This window comes from Hetaerina americana, unplaced genomic scaffold, assembly GCF_022747635.1.
Source record: "Hetaerina americana unplaced genomic scaffold, ioHetAmer1.1.p SCAF_10, whole genome shotgun sequence".
NCBI classification, from domain to species: Eukaryota; Metazoa; Arthropoda; class Insecta; order Odonata; family Calopterygidae; genus Hetaerina; species Hetaerina americana.
Window position 1 is genome coordinate 58512262 of NW_027286070.1, and position 19821 is coordinate 58532082.

The 19821-nt window shown below is 38.5% G+C and overlaps 1 protein-coding gene across 1 annotated transcript; it reads right to left on the reverse strand.

Annotated features, from left to right (window-relative positions):
* On the reverse strand, nucleotides 1-8179 carry LOC139700337 (chymotrypsin-1-like). Its single transcript, XM_071598977.1, has 7 exons — nucleotides 8107-8179; nucleotides 4890-4984; nucleotides 4554-4639; nucleotides 4012-4153; nucleotides 2877-2993; nucleotides 2504-2659; nucleotides 1-147 (listed from the first exon to the last, which is right to left on the reverse strand). The coding sequence occupies exons 1-7, from the start codon at nucleotides 8177-8179 to the stop codon at nucleotides 1-3; spliced, it is 816 nt and encodes a 271-aa protein (XP_071455078.1).
* Nucleotides 8180-19821: the final 11642 nt, after the last annotated feature.

Below are 19821 nucleotides of genomic sequence, written 5' to 3' on the forward strand. Positions count from 1 at the left end.
TCAGTCCTTTATATGCTCAGTAATCCAGTCGATATAGTATGACAGATCCGTGTAAACTTCTGGGTACCCAGGGTCGCCGACAATCTGACTCCATGACGCTATCCCAACGACTTTGTCCCCCACTATGAGTGGAGCCGCAGAGTCTCCCTGGAATATTTAAAATATAAACGGAGTTAGACAGTCATTCACCAAATGAAACAAGCCCGTTAAGAACAAATAATGTTATTCATATTGATCCCAATCAAGTTAATAAAATTTTTCATCTATTTAAACCAAATCAGGTTAACCTACTCCAAAGCTGTTTTGTTAGTATCGAAAGCATAAAGCCCCACCCGAACGGAGTTCCGGGAGTCCGTCTGTGCCTTTCCCTGTCCCTTCAGGGGATTTCCACTCTGTTGGGAAAATTTGATCCTTTTCATTTTTTAAATGGGCCTCCTCGAAAAGATCTCCCGGGGTTTGATCCTGAAAATCTTTGGTCAGAACCTTGGGTGCTCTTTCTGATTACCGCTCTTAAAATATCAGCATTCCAATAATCTAATGGTTACACTTTCAATGCAATAATTTCAGAGTGTAAAAATCATTTGCCTTGACCGGGATTCGAACTCGGATCCCTCATGATCCGTCGAGTGCTATAGCCAGCTAGACTATCGAGGCGTCCTCTTCCACTTTGAAATTTTGGGAGCTTTAAAGGAACAAGATGTTGTGACGGAATACCGTATACACAATGTCGCAGGCATTAGTATGTCGTGCGCGACGCGCCGTAGGCCACGAGGTTTAAGCCAACGTCTGTCTGACAAGTCTCCTTTGCATACACTTCCAAAAGGAGACTGGTTCTAGCTCCCTCAATGAAAAATCTCCTCGGAATACAATGCAGTAATACTAAGATCTGTAATAGCTATGGTTTTGTACAATTTTTTCCATAAATAAAGAGCATAATAATGTAACCTCTAATATTTGTTCATAATATTTTTGGAGTTACTGTCATGAATTGTATGATGAAAAATATAGTTCTATAAACGGCACGTTTGTACGAATACTTCTCAGAATTTGACCCTCACGTCTAACCTTAAGATGCAATTTGAAACTTGACTTTATTTCCAAAAATTGTTAAGCATAAAATCACTGTTGAATCCTTTGCCAAACGTTTTCTCTGACATCAATTCCTCGTCCCTACAGACGCTGTGCAAGCTATTTTTCGTACGAATGCCTGTGACATTGTATGCACGGTATTTCGTCACAACACCTTTTTCCTTTAAAGCTCCCAAAATTTCAGAGTTTAAGAGGACGCCTCGATAGCTTGACTAGCTAAAGCACTCGACCAGATATTGAGGGATCCGGGTTCGAATCCCGGTCAAGGTTTGTTTTCTCATCTCATTTCTTGATTTTCATAAATGATCACTCCTTAGTTTCATATTCACTCGATTCATACGAACTTAAAATTTCAAGGTATAGCGATGGTGCGGTTGCTGAAGTACTGGCTTCCCACCGAGAGGGCCCTGATTCGAATCCCGGAGGCGACAGATATTTTTCAATGGTATCCCGATCCCTACTAGTGGTACTTTGTAGAGAGCACCACTTTGAGTGAGTACGACGCCCGTCGAATTGGACGTTGAACTGCGGACCCCTTGGCGCCTTTCGATAAGAGTAGGCTAATGCCGAGTTTCTCTCCACCCTTCCTTTCCCATCCATGACAAATGGCGCAAATAACCTTAGCCGTCGGTCGCCTCCGGTAAAACTACTACCACTACTGAAAATTTCCAAACGGAGAATGACAGGAAATAAATTAAGTTCTTTTGCATCGCATTTATCCTTTTCTGTGACGAAATTTATTCCTTAGAAGTCACTATGCTGCGTAAATCAAAGGGTGCATGTCCGATTTAAATATAAAATTGGAAATAGGGAGAGGGCTACTTTAAGAACATCACGTTTTGTCGGCGGAACTATAAACATTCGACATTCTAGCACCTGTTTCTCTGACTTTGTATTCAGTAGGTCCCCGTGGGGTAATAGTGGGAAGGTTAGTTTTATTTTCCGTGGTAAATAATCCGTAAGCCGCTTCATTAAAATCAACAAACATATGATGAGACAGGGTGAGACTCAGTGTCTCAGGAATAAATCCTCCGGGTGATGAATGAAGAGAAAAATAAGTTAATGAGTGAAGAGCAAAACAAGAATAAGAAGATGAAAAAGCTATGTGGAAACCTTCGGAGACTCTATATTTAGCACGGGACTATAGAAATTAGGAGCCAAAGACGAATTTAAAATACTTATACCATATGGAAGACATCGTAGCACGAGCTTTCAAATATAAATTATTGGCAACTCTTAGAATTTGTCGGAGTACGCATTAATCTTCGGATCAGTTACCCGCGATGAACATTTATCCAGACGGCATGGCCGTTTATAGCTTAAATATAGTGCGCATTAATGGAATCTTATTGAAATAATTATGCATAAGAATACTATTTACTAGAAATTAAAATATTCCTGTTGCGACACTCACATTAGTCGTCGCTTGTCCGACTAATCTACTTGAAGCACAGATCTGAGATGAGTAGATGACTTTCTTCGGAAACGGGGCGTAAATGTCTTCGCATTTCTTATGGTCAACCACCACAACTTCAAGTTTCTGCATATCATTAGCCGGCGGGCCAGGAAACTGCAAAAGCAAGGGTCTTCTTACTTATAAATTACTTTCTTACAAGCCTGAAACACACTGATATTATTGGAGAAATACATTTTGGATTGGATAAATGCAATTCGGATGACGAAGTTTTTCATTAGTTACTTCAATTCTTTACTGTAAAGCAATGCGATTCAGCTCTGCGTGTTAAGCAGGATGAATAGAATTCTGGACACAGCCAGTTTGCGCTTACCTGGAGTGATCCCCAGCCAGCAACAGTGGCGGTCGTTCCTGCCGGAGGTGCCGCTTGTCCTTGGTCCACCAGGACAACTGGGGACACCCCATTTCCCATTTTTATGGGAGGGCTAACCTAGGATATTATGAGAGTTTCCCATTAGATTGCTGAGGATTACCAAATCGGAATATTCCCACCTCTGAATGGATTAGACGGTTTACTGACCTAACGACGGATTCCTTAATGTTCGAGTAAAACGTATTCAAATTTGTGGATTTTTAGATTAAATTTTGGCATGATTAGTTTAAGACTTTGTGTGTAACACGTAAAACCATTTCTATTTCTTCCTTTGAAAACAACTTTTCGTTTTATTAAGATTTTCTAGAAAAACTCTAGAATAGAACTACAGAGCACTAAGGTATTCGTAATTTTGACTACTTGATGCATCAGGCTCTTGTAGTGTTTCCATTTAAACTGAACCCAGGGTAAGAGAACACAGGAGTGCCGAGTTTGGCTCCCCGGTAGACATAGGTGAAGGTCTTTGTCTTTAATGCCTTGATAAATGTTTTAATACATTGAGGAATCCATTTATTTGCAACATTTTCAATTTATCGCTCGTTAGTTCAATTATGGGGATTTTGACTCCATAAGCTTCCAAATAAGTTTTCCATTTTAATCTCACATCTAATTTTCTATTAAATATTGACTTACACTCGATTTGGTATATATATATATATATATATATATATATAGAAAAAATATATATATCTATATATATGAATCCCAAAGAGGGGTATTACAGGAGAAATTACGGGTTAAGGGAGTACACGTAATATTTTCCCCTTTCTGAGTAGCGCCAACACATAGGCATTAAATTACAGGCAGGGGTAGTAGTTTTGAGGTTATTCGTTGAATATCGAAAGTGTTTTCTATAGTTAATATTTGTCACTGCAATGGTTCCATCTTGTGAATAAACAGTTCATATATTAATTTAAATGTTGACCCAGTGCTTATCGATTGGTTAAATTGACATATCGAAATAACATTTCTACTGAATCAATAAAATAAATATTCTAAGTCAACATTGATTACTTATGTCAAATTTCATTCGTAGAGGATTAGTTAGTTCGCAACCATTCCAAGGTTTTCTTACCTTAAGCACCGCTACATCATTAATCCATGTATCTGTCTCATTGTAAGCTTCATGCATAATGACTTCGGTTACATCATGAATTGTTCCACCCGTGTCCAAGCTGTTACTTCCAACCATTACGGAATATGAGTCCCAGTTGTAACTATACAATGATGAAATATATCAACTACATGTTCACATTAGGTGATGTTATATAAGGGCAAAATATTTCCTCATAGATATGTTTCTTATTTTTCAGATATATTCTTTATTTTTTGGCCATTCATATCTTGCTTTGATGTGGCATATGTACGCTGCTGCACAGAGAAGTATTTGGCCACTATTAAAGCTTACTTTAAAAAGGTAGATTAAAATAGATAAGTAGTCCATTTTACTGAAGAGCATAAAACCTCTGTTTAATTGTTTTACGAATGAAATTAAGTAAATTAATCAATGAATAAGATTTCACAGTATTAATTTGCTAACAAATTATAGGCTCATGACACGTTTTATGCTGGTAGAGTTATAGTGTTCGTGGTAGATGCCAACATTCTAACACTTACAACATGCAGCTTGCAACGCCAAGGACCCACTCTGAGTTGATAATGTTGGCACCGCAGAAATGATATCCGTCAACGCGCAGAGAAGCCTGTTAAAGATTGACGGAAGTTCTAACCATGTCAAAATAAATATGCAATAACTAAAACCTAAAAATATCTTATATGCAATTCAAACAAAAATTTAATTGTGTTTGAATTTATATCGAGACGTTTGAATATGATGGTTTTCACACCTGTTAAATAATCATGAAGCATTGTAATGGAAATGAAATTAATTTGACAGTGTTTACGTTTCATGAAATCACTATGTGTTCAGGGGAAATTATCATCAAAGCTCACCATCCATGGGAACTCCCTGCCTTCCACTATTTCTCCTCCCTCAATGTACGGTTGCGGCTCGGCTTCGGGAGCAAGTAGAGGGTGCTTGGTCGTACCTGTGGTCGCATAATTAACATTGTGTTTAGTATGATATAAATATCGCGATTTCAAGCTTGAAAGCATCAAATGCTCATTGTTGATATCAAAACTACCGTGCATAAATGTTCATAAAATATATTAACGTTCATTAAATAAGTCTATCACTGCTAATCGCGACATTCAATGTTTGTTTTACTCTTGAACAATAATTACTGATGATTTAACAGAAACTCTCTTCATTCAATTTTCTTTCCTCCTTCTAATTTCTACGAGCGAACCACTCTCGTCATCTGAATATTCCCAGGAATACCTTTTTTGTTTCCTCCATACCCATATCTCAAAATTCTTTAATCTAAGTTTATCTTTTTGCTTAAATAACAAAATTTCCAAGCCGTGCGAAGCTAAAAATCTTCTATATCTGACGCAATCTTTCTTCCAAACTCCCTTCTAGTAAAGGGAAGAGTTTCAGGCGTAAATTGTAAAAAAAAACTTAATATACATAAAATAAGATAAATATAGATAAAAGTAGCGAAAATGGGAGAAAATAAAACACATAAAATATTCTGTGTATGATACCGAAATGGTGTTGGGTTTCACCCCCAATTGGAGCGTGAAAATTGTGGTGTGCGGCATATCAGTCAAATTGACGGAAAAGCAAAACATAAGGTGTAGAAAAATGTACTGCATTTTAGCAATGGGGATGGAACACCATTTTTTCCGAATAATTTGTATAATATAGTCCTTTAAAAGTGTACTCTAATCCGTTGGACTGCTCGAGAGAGAAAAAAGGTTCAAGATTTAAATACCCAGGTTGCTTTTGCCATTCCGCTACCTCGAATACCTGTTTGTTGTATATACGAGGTCTGTTCAAAAAGTATCACGACTTTTGTGTTGCTTCAAAAATTATTTATTTATTCATGAATATATATTTTGTCCCCTTCAAAGCAATTCCCATTAGATATGAAACCGATACCATTCCGATTCCCCGAGGGAATCGAAATGCAGCTCCACCCAAGCTATTTGATTTTTCTGGTACCAGGTCTTCCTGGGAAACCACAACCGGCACAGGGAAATGAACTGGCCCCCCTACCCTGGTGTGTGATTTGCACACGCCGTTGGGCTTAGTACTGGGTGAACTCTACCATCACCCACTAAACCGACCTTCGGGTTGACTACAGTGTTTATGGTTTTATATACATCTATATGTATGTGGGTATGTATATATATACACGCATATATATGATTCCCTGATCTTGTTATTAGTTGTAAATATTTTAATCTCATTCTGAGCTTTCCTTCCCAGTATCTTAATCTTTAATAATGTCAGATGGCAGGCACGCGACAGTCCTCATATGTACAGTATCATTCATTAATGCCACAGGATGGTTTTCTTCATCAGCCATCTCATTTTTTGTCATCCATACTCACACCTCAGAAAAATCTAGCCTATCGAGTAGGAAATTTTCTAAGGGCAGAACAGGAAAGCTGGCCTGTTCGTGCAGTGGGTAATGGGGCTTAGAAATGTTAGGATGGTATTGAGGCCAGGGAATTAGAAAAAATCAGGCAAATGATTGAAAGGAAATGCAGCCATTTTAGGACTGTAGAAGGAGAGGGGAAAAGATTTGCAGGAATTACTGAAGCAATAGTTACCGAGTCAGCAGAGGGGAGGAGAGAAAAAAATATTACTTGGGGAAAAAATAATATAGAACAAATATGTATAATGATGAGTGTAAAACATTGATAAGGCAAGTGAAAAATATTAAAAGTTCACATACAACCTCATCCCATGAACTAGGTTCTTATGCAGCTTTATATGCTGACAAGTTGAGAGAAAGATCAGTGAATTTGATCAATTAGAGGAAATAATTGTGGGTGTCCCTGAAAAGAAATGCTTCATAGTGATGATGGACTGTAGTGTGCTGGGGGGGGGGGAGATTGGAGAGAGGTAGAAGAGCATAATTGAGGAACAAGGAATGATGGTGAAGAATAAAACATCGGTTTTGTGGGAGAAATGGGTTATAACGGACAACACCAGGTTAACATTCCAAAATAGATGTAGGTACACATGGAAAATGCTGGGAGATATAAGTAAACATAAGGTAGATTATACATATTATGATTAGGCAGACATTAGCAACAGTATCATAAATTCACGTATGCCTGGGAGTGTATTTGGGTTCAGGTCATAATTTAGTAGAGATGAAGCATAATTTCAAATTCCAGAAGACAAAAAGGAAGAATAAAATTTAAGTGGAACAATGAAAGCTTTAACTGGGATGAAAATGAAGGAGCACAAAAGGATAAAATCCTAAATGAGCGCAGTAGAGGTGCGGATTTCTTAAAACAGGCACATTGAAAGCAATAAAGAAAACAGAAGAAATGGTAAATCATTTGTCTCAGCTCCACGAGCTTAGGTTATGGATACATATGTAAAGACATTAATCCATTGAGTTCAGTCAAACAAATAAATAAGATGAGAATAGCTTAGACCCAGTAATACTTGATAGTGAAAGAGAAAAGGCATTAAAGGGAAATTAAAACAAAAAAGTCACGAGAATAGAACACATGGCTGTAGAATGACAGAAATGTTATCAAAGAATGTGGAAGGAAGAGCTTTTGTTGTCATCCATTGGATGAGGATGGAAAAAGGGAGGAATTCAGTCTGAAGACTGTTTGATCAGTAATAATTCTATTCCAAAGAAAATAGTGAAGCAGTAATATGCTAGTACTATAGGATATATGTGGGTCGCGGTAGTCCAGGGGGTAGAGCGTTGGACTGCTGACCGGAGGGTCCCGGGTTCCATTCCCAGGCAAGGAACTCTGAGCACCTGCAGCTCCACCCAAGCTATGTGATTTTGCGGGTACCAGATCTTCCTGGGGAACCATAACCGGCACAGGGAAATGAACTGGCCCCCCCCACCCCGATGTGTGAGTTGCACACGCCGTCGGGCATAGTACTGGGTGATCTCTACCATCACCTACCAAACCGACCTTCGGGTTGACTACTGTGTTTATGGTTTTATATACATCTATATGTGTGTGGATATGTATATATATACACACTCACATATGTATGATTTTCCTGCTCTTATTATTAGTAGTAAATATTTTAATTTTATTCTGGGAAAGATTTACTCACCTCTGACAAATCCTCTTGATTCAGCAGTCGATAATAGTAAAGCTAACGTCCCCGTGATGAAAAACCGGAACATTTTGGTGAGGGAGTACCTTAAATTTCAATTACCTTTCTTCTTTCGGTTGCTATTCACGCAACTGAAGATATCCTCCGGCCGTGCCTGGTCGGTTATCTGTATGGGTGAACCAAATTATTTTCAAACAGAAATATTTTTTATAAAGAAATAATTTTTTTTAAACTGTGCGTCATGATAATCTGCCAAGAGATACTCCGACGGTTTATCACATCTGATTTATCCAAAACTTGACAGCTGAAAAGAGGAGCGATGATAATATATCGGACGATTTCTGCCAAGGAGCCGTCGGGGCAACTGTAAGTGAGGTCGTTGTCAGGGCAAAAGTTATCCAGCCGCTTTGCCTTGGTATGCTATGCCAAGTATCATTTAGGTAAATCAGCAGTGGAGGCATTAGTATCGCCGTTAACTTATCTTGGGAACACTTAAACTAGAAAACATGGCTTCCGTGATATTTATCTACTCATTACCCCAATATTACCAGCTATTCAGGTCTTAGAGACTTCAACAAATGGGAGAATTTTCGCATTAGCTACCCGAAAAACTTGCGCCAAAAAGTATTACCAATTAAAGTGTCGTAGAAAAAAATATTTGTGAAAAACAAACTTTTCAACGAATCTCAAAATCCCCTGCACCATTACTGTAACTTCAAAGAGACGAATATGCACATCTTGCCTGGCCAAAAACTCCTATTACATTTCCATTTGTATTCTTTGAGAGGTGCGGTGGAAATTCAAAAGGAATACTAACACATTTCCTGTAGTGTAAAAATGACTTTTTAACACAAAAGATTAATTATTCCTTTCGCCATTTCAACGTCTCAGATTCACTTTTAGGGGTAAACATTATGGTATACGAGGATAAACTGTATGGTTACCCCTATTGATGCCATGTCGATACCATGATCTGTGGAAAATTAGAAAGTTAGCCCTTATTCCACCATAAAGCAGTTTTTACTTTGGAAAATTCAATAGTCAATTCAATGTAAGTTGGTGAAAAGAAAAAGTTTTCATGTTTTTTTTCAAATAAGAAATTATTGGAAAACTTTACCATTACTCTATAAATCAGAAGTGTCCAATATCACATGGGGAAAATCTATCTCAAAATTGTGAAAAGAAGTATGATATTACAGTTGTAACGATTATATGATTTTAAAACATAAATAATATCGGAATTTTTCTTTATATCCCGGTAGCAGAGAGTTGAGTTTCATTGAAAATTAGCAGCCAGTTAAAAATGTATAAGGAAATACGAGAATGTAATAATCTACCTTTCCCTCTAGGAAGAATATAATAATAAAATTTTCGCCATTTCCGGAACCTTGCGCCAAATTTACGCTCATGTGGTTGGTATTTTTTCACAAGGATTCGTCTCTTTGTAGCTTTTTTATCAAAATATTCTCTTTCCAATCATGCAAAGTTACCTGCACTTTTAATTAGCAGCAATACTCCCGACTACGAGCAGTATTGATTCAAATCGACTTTTTTATTCAAATAATCTTTTTGCGCACAAAAGTTGAACCACAGCACGCACTTCGCAACTGGTGGGAGCAGCGATTTTAGCGGATATTGTAATTTGCATTCACTAACTGGCAAATAACTACTGGAAAAAAATAATAAATTCCGTGGCTTTGGAGACAATCAATAGATGACGCTGCATGTGAACGATTTTGATCTGACCTGCCTCTATTTAAATATAAGAAAACGACCATTACTTTCCGAAAATGCTTCAAACTTGGATGAACAATCAGGACGAGGTCTAAATAATGCAAGACCTATCTAATATCCCAGGCTACCACTGGTATTTTCATTTTTATTGCCATAAAACCAATAATGTAGACGCCAATTTTCCTTAAACATTACTCAAGAAGATTTTATTACATTCAACCTAATTATGGTTCGATGTCTAATTATTCAAGTGCCTAAAATACATTTTTCTTACCCCTCGCTCAATTTGGTGCCATTTTCTTACGAAATTTTACCATCAGGACAAAAAGGCCTTTGCCGCAGTGCAATATTATTGAGATTAGATGTAATAGTTTTTTCATGGATCCATGGAGTAAGCACTGTTAAAATTCTAACTCCCGCTTTATAGCACTCTATATCCTTAGTCTCCATTACTATAAAGCTTATTTCACTTCTCATATTTATTTCATTTCTCTGCATTTTTGAATATTAAAGAATCAACCTTATTCAGAGTCCTCGCATAGGGCTGCTTTTCCTTTCATGAATGGGATCTCGATATTCCCTGAGCTTCCATCCCATGCTATGAACACTCAAGGCAGGTGAAAGTGTTCACTTGTTCTTATTCTTTTACGCTACGTGCCAGTATTAATAATCCGTACTCAAGGATTTTAGTTTTCTTAATGTGTACAGTAATATTTAAACTCTGGAGTAGTCGTCCCATATTTTCAGTGGTACCTGCACGCCATCTGGATCCTCTGTTATTGTTGCGATGCCTCGATGCGAACCGGGGCGCATTGATTTCATCCTCACTCACTCAAATTCCTTCAATCCATATTCCTCGTGTTTTTCATTGCGGCTTCCAAGCATATGTCGAATAGTCCAGGTTAGAATTCCCATCCTAATTAAACTCATTCATTTTACTGGCTATTTTTCTCTTGTTATTGTTTGTTATTGTTTCACTATAATTGTTTTATCAAAACGCATTTTGACGAAAGTTCTATGAAACATGCACCTTTACGATTTGGATTATTGTGATACATTTTACCTTTAAAAACTCAACTTAAGCCAAGGTGAGGAATGCCCGTGATTATAATTACAGGGTCGCACCCAAAAGTGGTAGGACTGATTTTTTTACAAGAATTTTATGGAAGATATACTTACATCGACTTAATAATCTTCAAAGTATGATCCTTGAGCTGCTACACACTTAGTATAACGTTGCTCCCATTCCACGTACGCCCGCTGGAAATTTTCTTTGGGGATGCCGTTGATGACCCTCGTCGAAGCCTCCTGAACGGTCTTTATCGAGTCAAAACGTCGTCCCTTGAGTTGTCTTTTCATCAGGGGGAAGAAGAAGAAGTCCGGTGGTGCCAGATCGGGAGAATAGGGCGGGTGCGGCAACGTGGCAACGCCGTATTTGGCCAGGAGCTGTCTGACGACGAGCGCGCCATGGCACGGCGCGTTGTCATGATGAAGCACCCAGCAGGTTGCGATGGCCGGTCGGACTCTTTTCACGCGTTTTCAGAGGCGGGTGAGCACCTGCACGTAAAAGTTCGCATTCACAGTCTTCCCTGGTGGGACAAACTCCTTGTGAACCACTCCATGACGGTCGAAAAACACCATCAACATCGTTTTGATTAGCTCATGCGAGCCTTTTTTGGACGTGGGGACGCGGAAGTGTGCCATGTGCCACGTGTGTGTCTCCATAAGCCTGCTTGATCATATCGAGGGTCTTAGTTGCCGTCTTCCCGAGTTTCGCACAAAACTTTACGGATTAACGATGCTCTAAATTCAGATTCATTTTGTTTTTCGACGCGGACAAAAAACTTGCGTCATTAAAAACGATGTCCTCACTCAACGACAGCCCGCAGGCAACTGAGGTTGGTGTCGGTCTGTTGCTAAGAGCCCCCTCCACCTTACCCTGCCAAGCAGGCCCCCCTCCACCGCTCCGTTCGCGCCAGAGAAAATCAGTCCTACCACTTTTGGGTGCGACCTTGTATTACATAAATCTCGCTCCAATCAGGGAATTGCTCTGGTGGCAACGGTCAAGTCTGATCAACGATCATTGTGCCGATTTGATTCGCGTCACTCATGATTCTTGGCCCAGAATCGCTCCTCCGTCGTTGTAATCAATGGCAAAGGCTTGCCTAGATTTTAAGATTTGTTACAATCAACATTATCAAAGATTTTTTCCATATCTGCGATTCACATACACGACGGTTTGTGGGACGTGTTTATTTTTCTCTATTTGTATCCGTAGTGTGGTCTCCCTATTTCTCCCAAATCCAAATTGGTTTGCCAAGATGTAGTCTTTTTTCTTTGGTTGATTATTCCAGGAATTGGTTGATCATTCCCGTTCACATATTTAATTTATTCTCTCTTCCCTAATGAGTGAAAGTTGGCATTTAAATCGCAAAGATTTACAACCGACGCCAACTAAAATTTAAATCGCTGTGGCTGTTCATTTGTATTACGATATCAAACGATCGATGATGAAGAGTTTTAAGCTGACGTTTTTTCAGACCAAATGGCATTATATTAATTAATTATCAGCTGTATTGTACATCATGTGGAGATAGGGTTTAGTCATGGACTCACTGCATACAGGTAGCGACACCGAGTACCCAATCTGGGTTGATAAGGTTCACCAAGCAGATGTGGTCTGTCTCAACATGCAGAGACACCTGGAAAGAGCGGCAACTTTTTCAATATTATTACTCCTGAGTGAAGTGATGTTTATTAATATTAACAAGTTTCATAGCCAGTCCTGATGATGTTTACACCTGAATTTTGCATTCATCAGTACTTATTATTTTTGGTTTATTTCCACAAGCTGTGTGCTATTAGCAATCTTATCATTTACAATGGGAATGTTTTGTAATAGTATTTAAACCTAATTGAAGACAGAATTCCTGATTAAATAGATAGATGCCTGCTTATCACGATAGCAATTCTCTTCTTTTGTTACTGTTTGTTTGTGTGTTTCTATTCTCCACCTTGCTCACACAAATTGATGCAAGAACGACAAAATTTGAATAGTGCAAATGGATATTTATGAAACGTTAATTGTTTTCCTTATGCATGATGCTAAGGTTTAAGAGCATGGTTCAACGAATCGCTCCCATCAAATTGATTGAGTGTGGACGCTGGATATGTTATCAGGGCTCGTGTGTTCAGTGGTTATTTTTCATTATTTAATAAGCAGAAACGAATAAAATAAAGTTAGCCTGGAATGTTCCATTGCGACAAAGGAAATGTGCTTAAAGATTTCCTTACGGTTGCTTGAGAAACGTGAAATAGCCGACTTTGACATTCCAGAATTTTCATTGTGTGTTGCAAATTCAAATGCGCCAATGACGATCCAAAGAGCTGTTTAAGGTAAAATGGATCTTTAGAGGTAGTGAGCTGTTGCAAATATATTTAGCGAATTTCATTCAACGAAAATCTATGCGACTTTTCTTAAATCACTAATATAGTCACTGCTGGTGTACTTATTAATCAATAAAGTTGAAGAACAAGACGGACAAATTCGGCCCAATACTTCGCATACCATGAGAAATTTCAAAATTAAAATCATTTTCGGTCAGCTTATATGCAAATAAATTTTAAAAATTTTCAGTTATTCAAACCTAATTTACAATTAAACTGTGATCTCACTGCATATCCGACTTTTTATTCGATACTTTTATCCGATCTTTTCCCTTATTGGTATGTATAGGATGAGCTAAAGTGGCATTAATACTTCTCCGGGTTAAAATTCACACATTCAGAGTAGAACTGACACTTTATTTCATCTGCCTGACACTTTCCAGAATTTTTTTGTGTCCAGAAATTCCTGCATATTTTGTTTAGATTGGGGTGTCTATACTTAAACCTGGGACCCTCCGTTCAGCAATCGAAAGCTTTTCCCACCAGGAAGCTTGGTCATCCTTTCAAGTTGAAAGATGGGTAAATAGAGAAGACTAATAGAGATTGTGGAAAATATTTACTGACGCTTTGAAAAATTGATAGCTCTTGATGGAGAAAACATATTCTATAGAAGTGCTGCTGTCAGAATAGCTTTTTGAGTAGCAATTTTGGTGAGAATTGACGTCTGCGATTTTGACTTTAGTTAATTTATTCTACGACTTCGCCGGTACGTTGTTTATACGAGGTTGGTCCCAGAAGTACCTTGCCTGACCAAGAGATGGCGGTAGTTGTTTGAAAAATATCGCTGTATGTATGAAAGTATGCAATCTATAAAGCATATGTTTCAAGTTGGAAGTCGCTATGTTGTTTGGTATTTGTTTGGCGCTATCAATAATGAACGTTTTCAGTTAATTTGTGACAATGGAGAAAATTGGTCGTCGTTATGTGATAAATTACATTTATTTGAAAGGCCTCAGCCCAACCAATATAAAAGCTGAACTGGATTCTACTCTGGGCAAGTCTCCTCCTTCGTTTACAACAGTAAAATATTGGGTGGCAGAGTTTAAACGAGGCCACACGACCTGGCAAGACAAGCATCGAATTGGTTGACCAAATGAGGTGACGACTCCAGAAACGGTGAAGAAAATCCACAAAGTGATTCTGGATGATCGTCAACTGAAAGTGCGCGAGCTAGCAAACATGGTAGGCATTTCAAAAAGTGCGATGCATTGCATATTAACTGAAAATTTGGACATGAGAAAGCTTTGTGCAAGATGGGTGCCGCGTTTGCTCGCACTTGAGCAAAACCAGGGTCGTGAAGATGAATCAATTGAGTGTTTAGCAAAGTTTCACGGCATCAAAGCAGAATTTTTGCGCCGTTTCATTAACATGGATGAAACATGGCTCCATTACTTCACACCCGAGACAAAAGAGCAATCAAAAATGGATTCAAAAGGGAGAACCTCCTCCAAAGAAGGCGAAGACCGTTTCATCTGCAGGCAAGGTCATGGCATTGGTTTTCTGGGATGCGCATGAGATAATTTTCATTGACTATCTTGTAAAAGGTTAAACTATCAAAGGCGAGTATTATGCGAACTAATTGCAACGTTTGAGCGACGAAATCAAGCAAAAGCGGCCGCATTTGGCTTAGAAGAAAGTGTTGTTTCATCAAGACAATTCACCAGCTCACCAATCCGTTATTTTAATGGCCAAAATTCATGAATTTAAGTTTGAATTGTTACCTCATGCACCCTATTCGCCAGATTTAGCCTCCTCAGATTATTTTCTGTTACCGTGAAGAAGTGATGTCGGCAGTTAATGGCTTTTTGAGAAGCGAGGCAGTTCTTATGATAAAAAGGGTATCGAACTTATTGAACATCACGGGGAAAAGTGTATAGAGCTGAAAGGAGATTATGCTGAAAAATGAACACATTTTTTTCCAAATTGTTGGTGTTTAACTTTTTGGGTTGGGTACTTCTGGGATTACCCTCGTAGTTGGTGATATTACTGAGCATTTACACGAGTTCAAATAGATTTCGTCATTCGAATAACAGGAGGCACAGAGAACGATATGAAGAAGCGCGTCAAATATTTTATGAAGACTTGTCTACACCAAGCACGTGTCCAGCAGAGAGGGGAGGAATAATCAAGGAAGGTATATTTTGAGCGATTTAGAATGGTGTAAGCTTTTTGTGAAATATGTGAAAGTTTTTATGGTTTTTATCGATATTATACGAGGATACAGTAATAATCTGGCTCTCGTTATCAGCAAAGATTATTTCAGTTATCTATGATAACGGATAAAGCACATAAGGTATCAAAACAAGTTTGGTAAATTATTTGAGCCCCACTGTTTTTCGCAATTCACTTACTGTTTGAAAGATAGTATTAAAAAATATAATGACAAAAAGACCAGATTTAACAGTGCTGCTGAACTCGTCTTTTCTTGTGCAATCACGGTTTATTCTCTAAGTATCCATAAACTTCGACTTTTACTTTGTACATGCATAAAAAATGCGCATGCATGCAATATTTATTGATGCCTGTACGTATGTATACTCAGATAAATATAATTATTATTATAAGGTATTCTACCGGTTAAGGTAGGCTTTTGGATGGACACAACTACCAAATATATATTTTGTTCATAACAAAACATCACCCAAATCCTTCTCTACATCAAGCCCCTCCTCATCTCTGTGTACTCCCTTCATCCCGTCCGATATCACTATCCAGTTTCTGCCCTTTCCTCGTTTGCTTACATTCTCCCCGCTATTACAGTCTTTAACATCCCACTGCCGATCAGTAAGCCCTTCATCCATTTTTCCTGCCTCCATACGATTTCTTCCAACAATCCTCTCTCCTCCCCCACAATACCTAGCACTTCCTCATTTGTTTTCATTTTGTTCCATTTCACCCTCTCCGTCCTTCTACACATCCACGTTTCAAAAGCCTCCAGGCTACGCCTTTCATACTGCTTCAGTGACCATGTTTCCGCTACGTACATAAATACGCCCTATATCATAGTTTTCACGAGCCTTTCCTTAACACCCTTACTCATCGTCTCTGCCATCAAATCTCTCCTCCTTTTAAAATATTCTCCTTACATCCCGACTACTTTGGCCATTTTGGCCAAAAACAATTCCGAGATACGTAAACTGTTCCACCTGCTCTATTTTTTTCCCTCCTATTTTAATGTTTAGCCTAGCCTTTTTCTTTCTGGAAAATCGCATAACCTTTGTTTTATTAATATTGATTCTCATCCCACACCTGTCGCACTGAATTTCCAATTTACTCAGCAATGCTTGCAACCCCTTGGCTGCCTGAAAAATTAGAGTTTGGTCATCAGCAAACCTGATTTTACGAATTCCTTGGAGCATCCTCCTCTAGGATGTCCTCCTCCTAGTCCTCCTCTGTGGATTTTCATACCTACCACCAGTTCTTCCTATGCCTTTTTAATAATTTCCTCTACATATGCGTGAACAACACTGGTGACAATGGACAACCCTGCCTTTCATCTCTTCCTAACATTGCCCACCCGGACTCTCCGTCCCCCACCCGCACCTGAGCAGTCTGAGACACGTACAGGTTGCGGATTAGCCTCCCATCCCTCCAATCTGTTCCTATATTCTGCAATCAAATCATTAGTTTTTCCAAATTTTACTCTATCAAATGCCTTTTCGAAATACGCAAAACCGGTAAATATGTCTATCAAGGCTCTCGTCAAGTTCGTGATTCGCACTTTTTCGAAGCATAATACACGAGCTTGAAGCTCGAAAGAATTAATTACTTCAATGGAACTATAGAATCGGAAGAGCAAGGTTCCTAGGACAAATCCTGAAACAGGTCAAAATTGAAGTTATATATCATTATAAAGTGTATCGTTCGATTCAAAAAGATAAGGTAGGGGCGGTGGTTTAGGAAATGGAATTTAGAAGCATTAACTGGAATGACATGAACGGAGTATGAGCAGGCTGTTGAGAACATCTTGAGTGAGGAGAGGGAGCTAGGCACTACAGAGGGAAAATGGAAATATATCAAATACGGATATCGGTGACTCTATAGGAATAGTAAATAGGAAAAGGACAAAAAAACCATGGATTACGGATGAGACGATTAGAAAGATAGGACGAGAGAACTAAATGAAAAAAATATAAGAAATTAGGCCAGCGAGGTTAGACATACACGTAGAAAGAGAAGGATGTGTCCCTCTTTGTGCCATCCAAAGTACCTCTTCTCTCTCTTTACTGCTTGATTAGCATTCGCTCCTTGTCTATTCCACTACAAACCTCAATACTGTGATAGATCTTTTCCAATCAGTATTTTTGTGGACTAGAAATGTATTTCTTCCATTTCCGTCCACCATGCCATGACCCTCTCCCCTTTTCTCAAAGACTTGGTTATGAATTCATAGAAATTTTCCCTTCACTAATTTTTTTCTTTGCCCCTTAAAATTGATTCTCGATAGTCCATCCCCTCTTCCTTGTAATATAACTTTTCTACTGTAATATTTCTCCAATTTTTTTAAATGATAAGCTCATTCTTGTCCAAAATACTGGCGAAATGTGTAAGGTGTTCCTCCTACTCATATTTATGAGTCTTCATCTACGTAGATGTTTTATTTGGTCTTCATACTTTTGACGATGGTACTCATTTGATTTTTTAAGATTTATTTTCAACGCAAAGTTTCACGATGACTCTCTAACGAGCTTGATTATTTTTCTTTGGCTGACTGGATGCGTATCATCCTCTCCACTTCTTTTCTTTTGGTGCGGTGCATCTGTCACTAAAAGAGGGGGAAATGAAGGATGGAGTTCGGAGGGGTACATGCCATTATAGGGGGAGGGAAGTTTAAAATCGGCAGATGAGGGACTGTTACGACCTATACTTTTACCTGTATGACCCGGAGGTGGGGATAATGGAAGTGGAGAAGGGTGAAGGTGGGTGGTTCGGGATGGTATCGAGTTTGGATTGGGGATATAGTTCTGATTAAAACGGGTCAAAGTTAAAGAATTTGATACCATTGAGAAGGAGAGGCTACTACTATTTGGCTTAATGGACAATATCCCATGGCTACCAGGCATACAGCTTGTAGTATTGGAAAAAAATACTGTACCTCAGGCTACGATATCTCTGTTATGGCTCTATTTCATGAGATGTATGCAAAACGTTCATCTCTGTTGCGGAGTTAGTTTTTTCCTAATTTATTCTAGTGGAAAAATATCCTGATATACCAAATAGGTAATAGTTGGACTAATCACCGTATTTAATTGCGTGTGATGTGGATGGTGCGGTGGCTAACGTACTGGTTTCCCGCTGTGAGGGCCCAGATTTGAATCCTGGAGACGACAGATATTTTTCAGTGGTATCTCGATCCCTACTTGAGGTGCTTTGTGGAGAGCACTTTGAGTGAGTACGACATCCGACGGGTAGGACGATAAACTGCGGACCCCTTGGCGCCTTTAGTTAAGATTAGGATAATGCCGACGCCGGGTTTCTCTCCACCTTTTATTTCCCATCATCCCTAATGGCGCAAATGATCTCAGCAGTCAATTGCCTCCGCTGAAACTACTATTACTTCAATTTCTTAACAACCCCTTGGACAATTCGGAGACATTTATAATGAATTTCCAGAAGAAGATACTGCATTAATTTTTTTTTGCTCATCTCTTTAAGGCCGGCGCCGGTATGCAAGATATGCCATGATATGTATGCATATACAAATCTGTTTTCCTTTTGGAAGGCTACATAATGAGGTATTATTCTCAAAACTTGTATCACAAGTGCTAAAATGAAAAATGATCCTTCGTGTAAATCAGTAGCGGTTTCAGTGTTGTGATGTTATGAAAGCAAATCTTATGCGGGGCATCTAATCTTTGGGGTAGCATGAAAAATGGGATTAGAAATTTTGTCGTTGGACTTTATTCTGCTCCACTTGGGTTGATTATGGAATAGAAAAAGTAAAGGAGTAGGCCGCGTGAGGGCTCGTTACCTTAGTGTTGTAATGTTTAAATATTTAGGGTCTTCTGTTACTGGAAAGGGGCATACTTACTAGAAAATAGGCCATTGAATGAAAGGAGGCGTTCTTTTGTATTTGGGGGCGGCATGAATCCGAATGAATAACTTCGTCAATATTTGTAGTGTTCCAATGAATAGAGAATTGCTGTCCGTTATGCTGGAGGCATGTAGTCAAGTCTAGAAAATTTAACAGACCGTCCGATTTCAACCCATGTTTTAAAAGTGGATTGAAGAGAATTTTAAAAGGGTGAAAAAATGATCAAATTATCGTAGGCTACCTGCTCAAAGACATAAAATGTATTAAATTATTGAATGATTGAAATAATTTTTTGAGTAAAATTTTGTTTGTGTTAGGGAAAAGCTTTTCCATTTATCGTGGAAACACAAAGTTGATCTTTTTTTTACTGTGTGTATCAAGTTTTCCTGTTGCACAAGGGTGGAAATGGACTTTATGGCTACCTAATAATTGTGTAATAAAAAACAATTAATAAAAAATTTGGCATATAATCACTTAAATGCTATGTACATTCATGA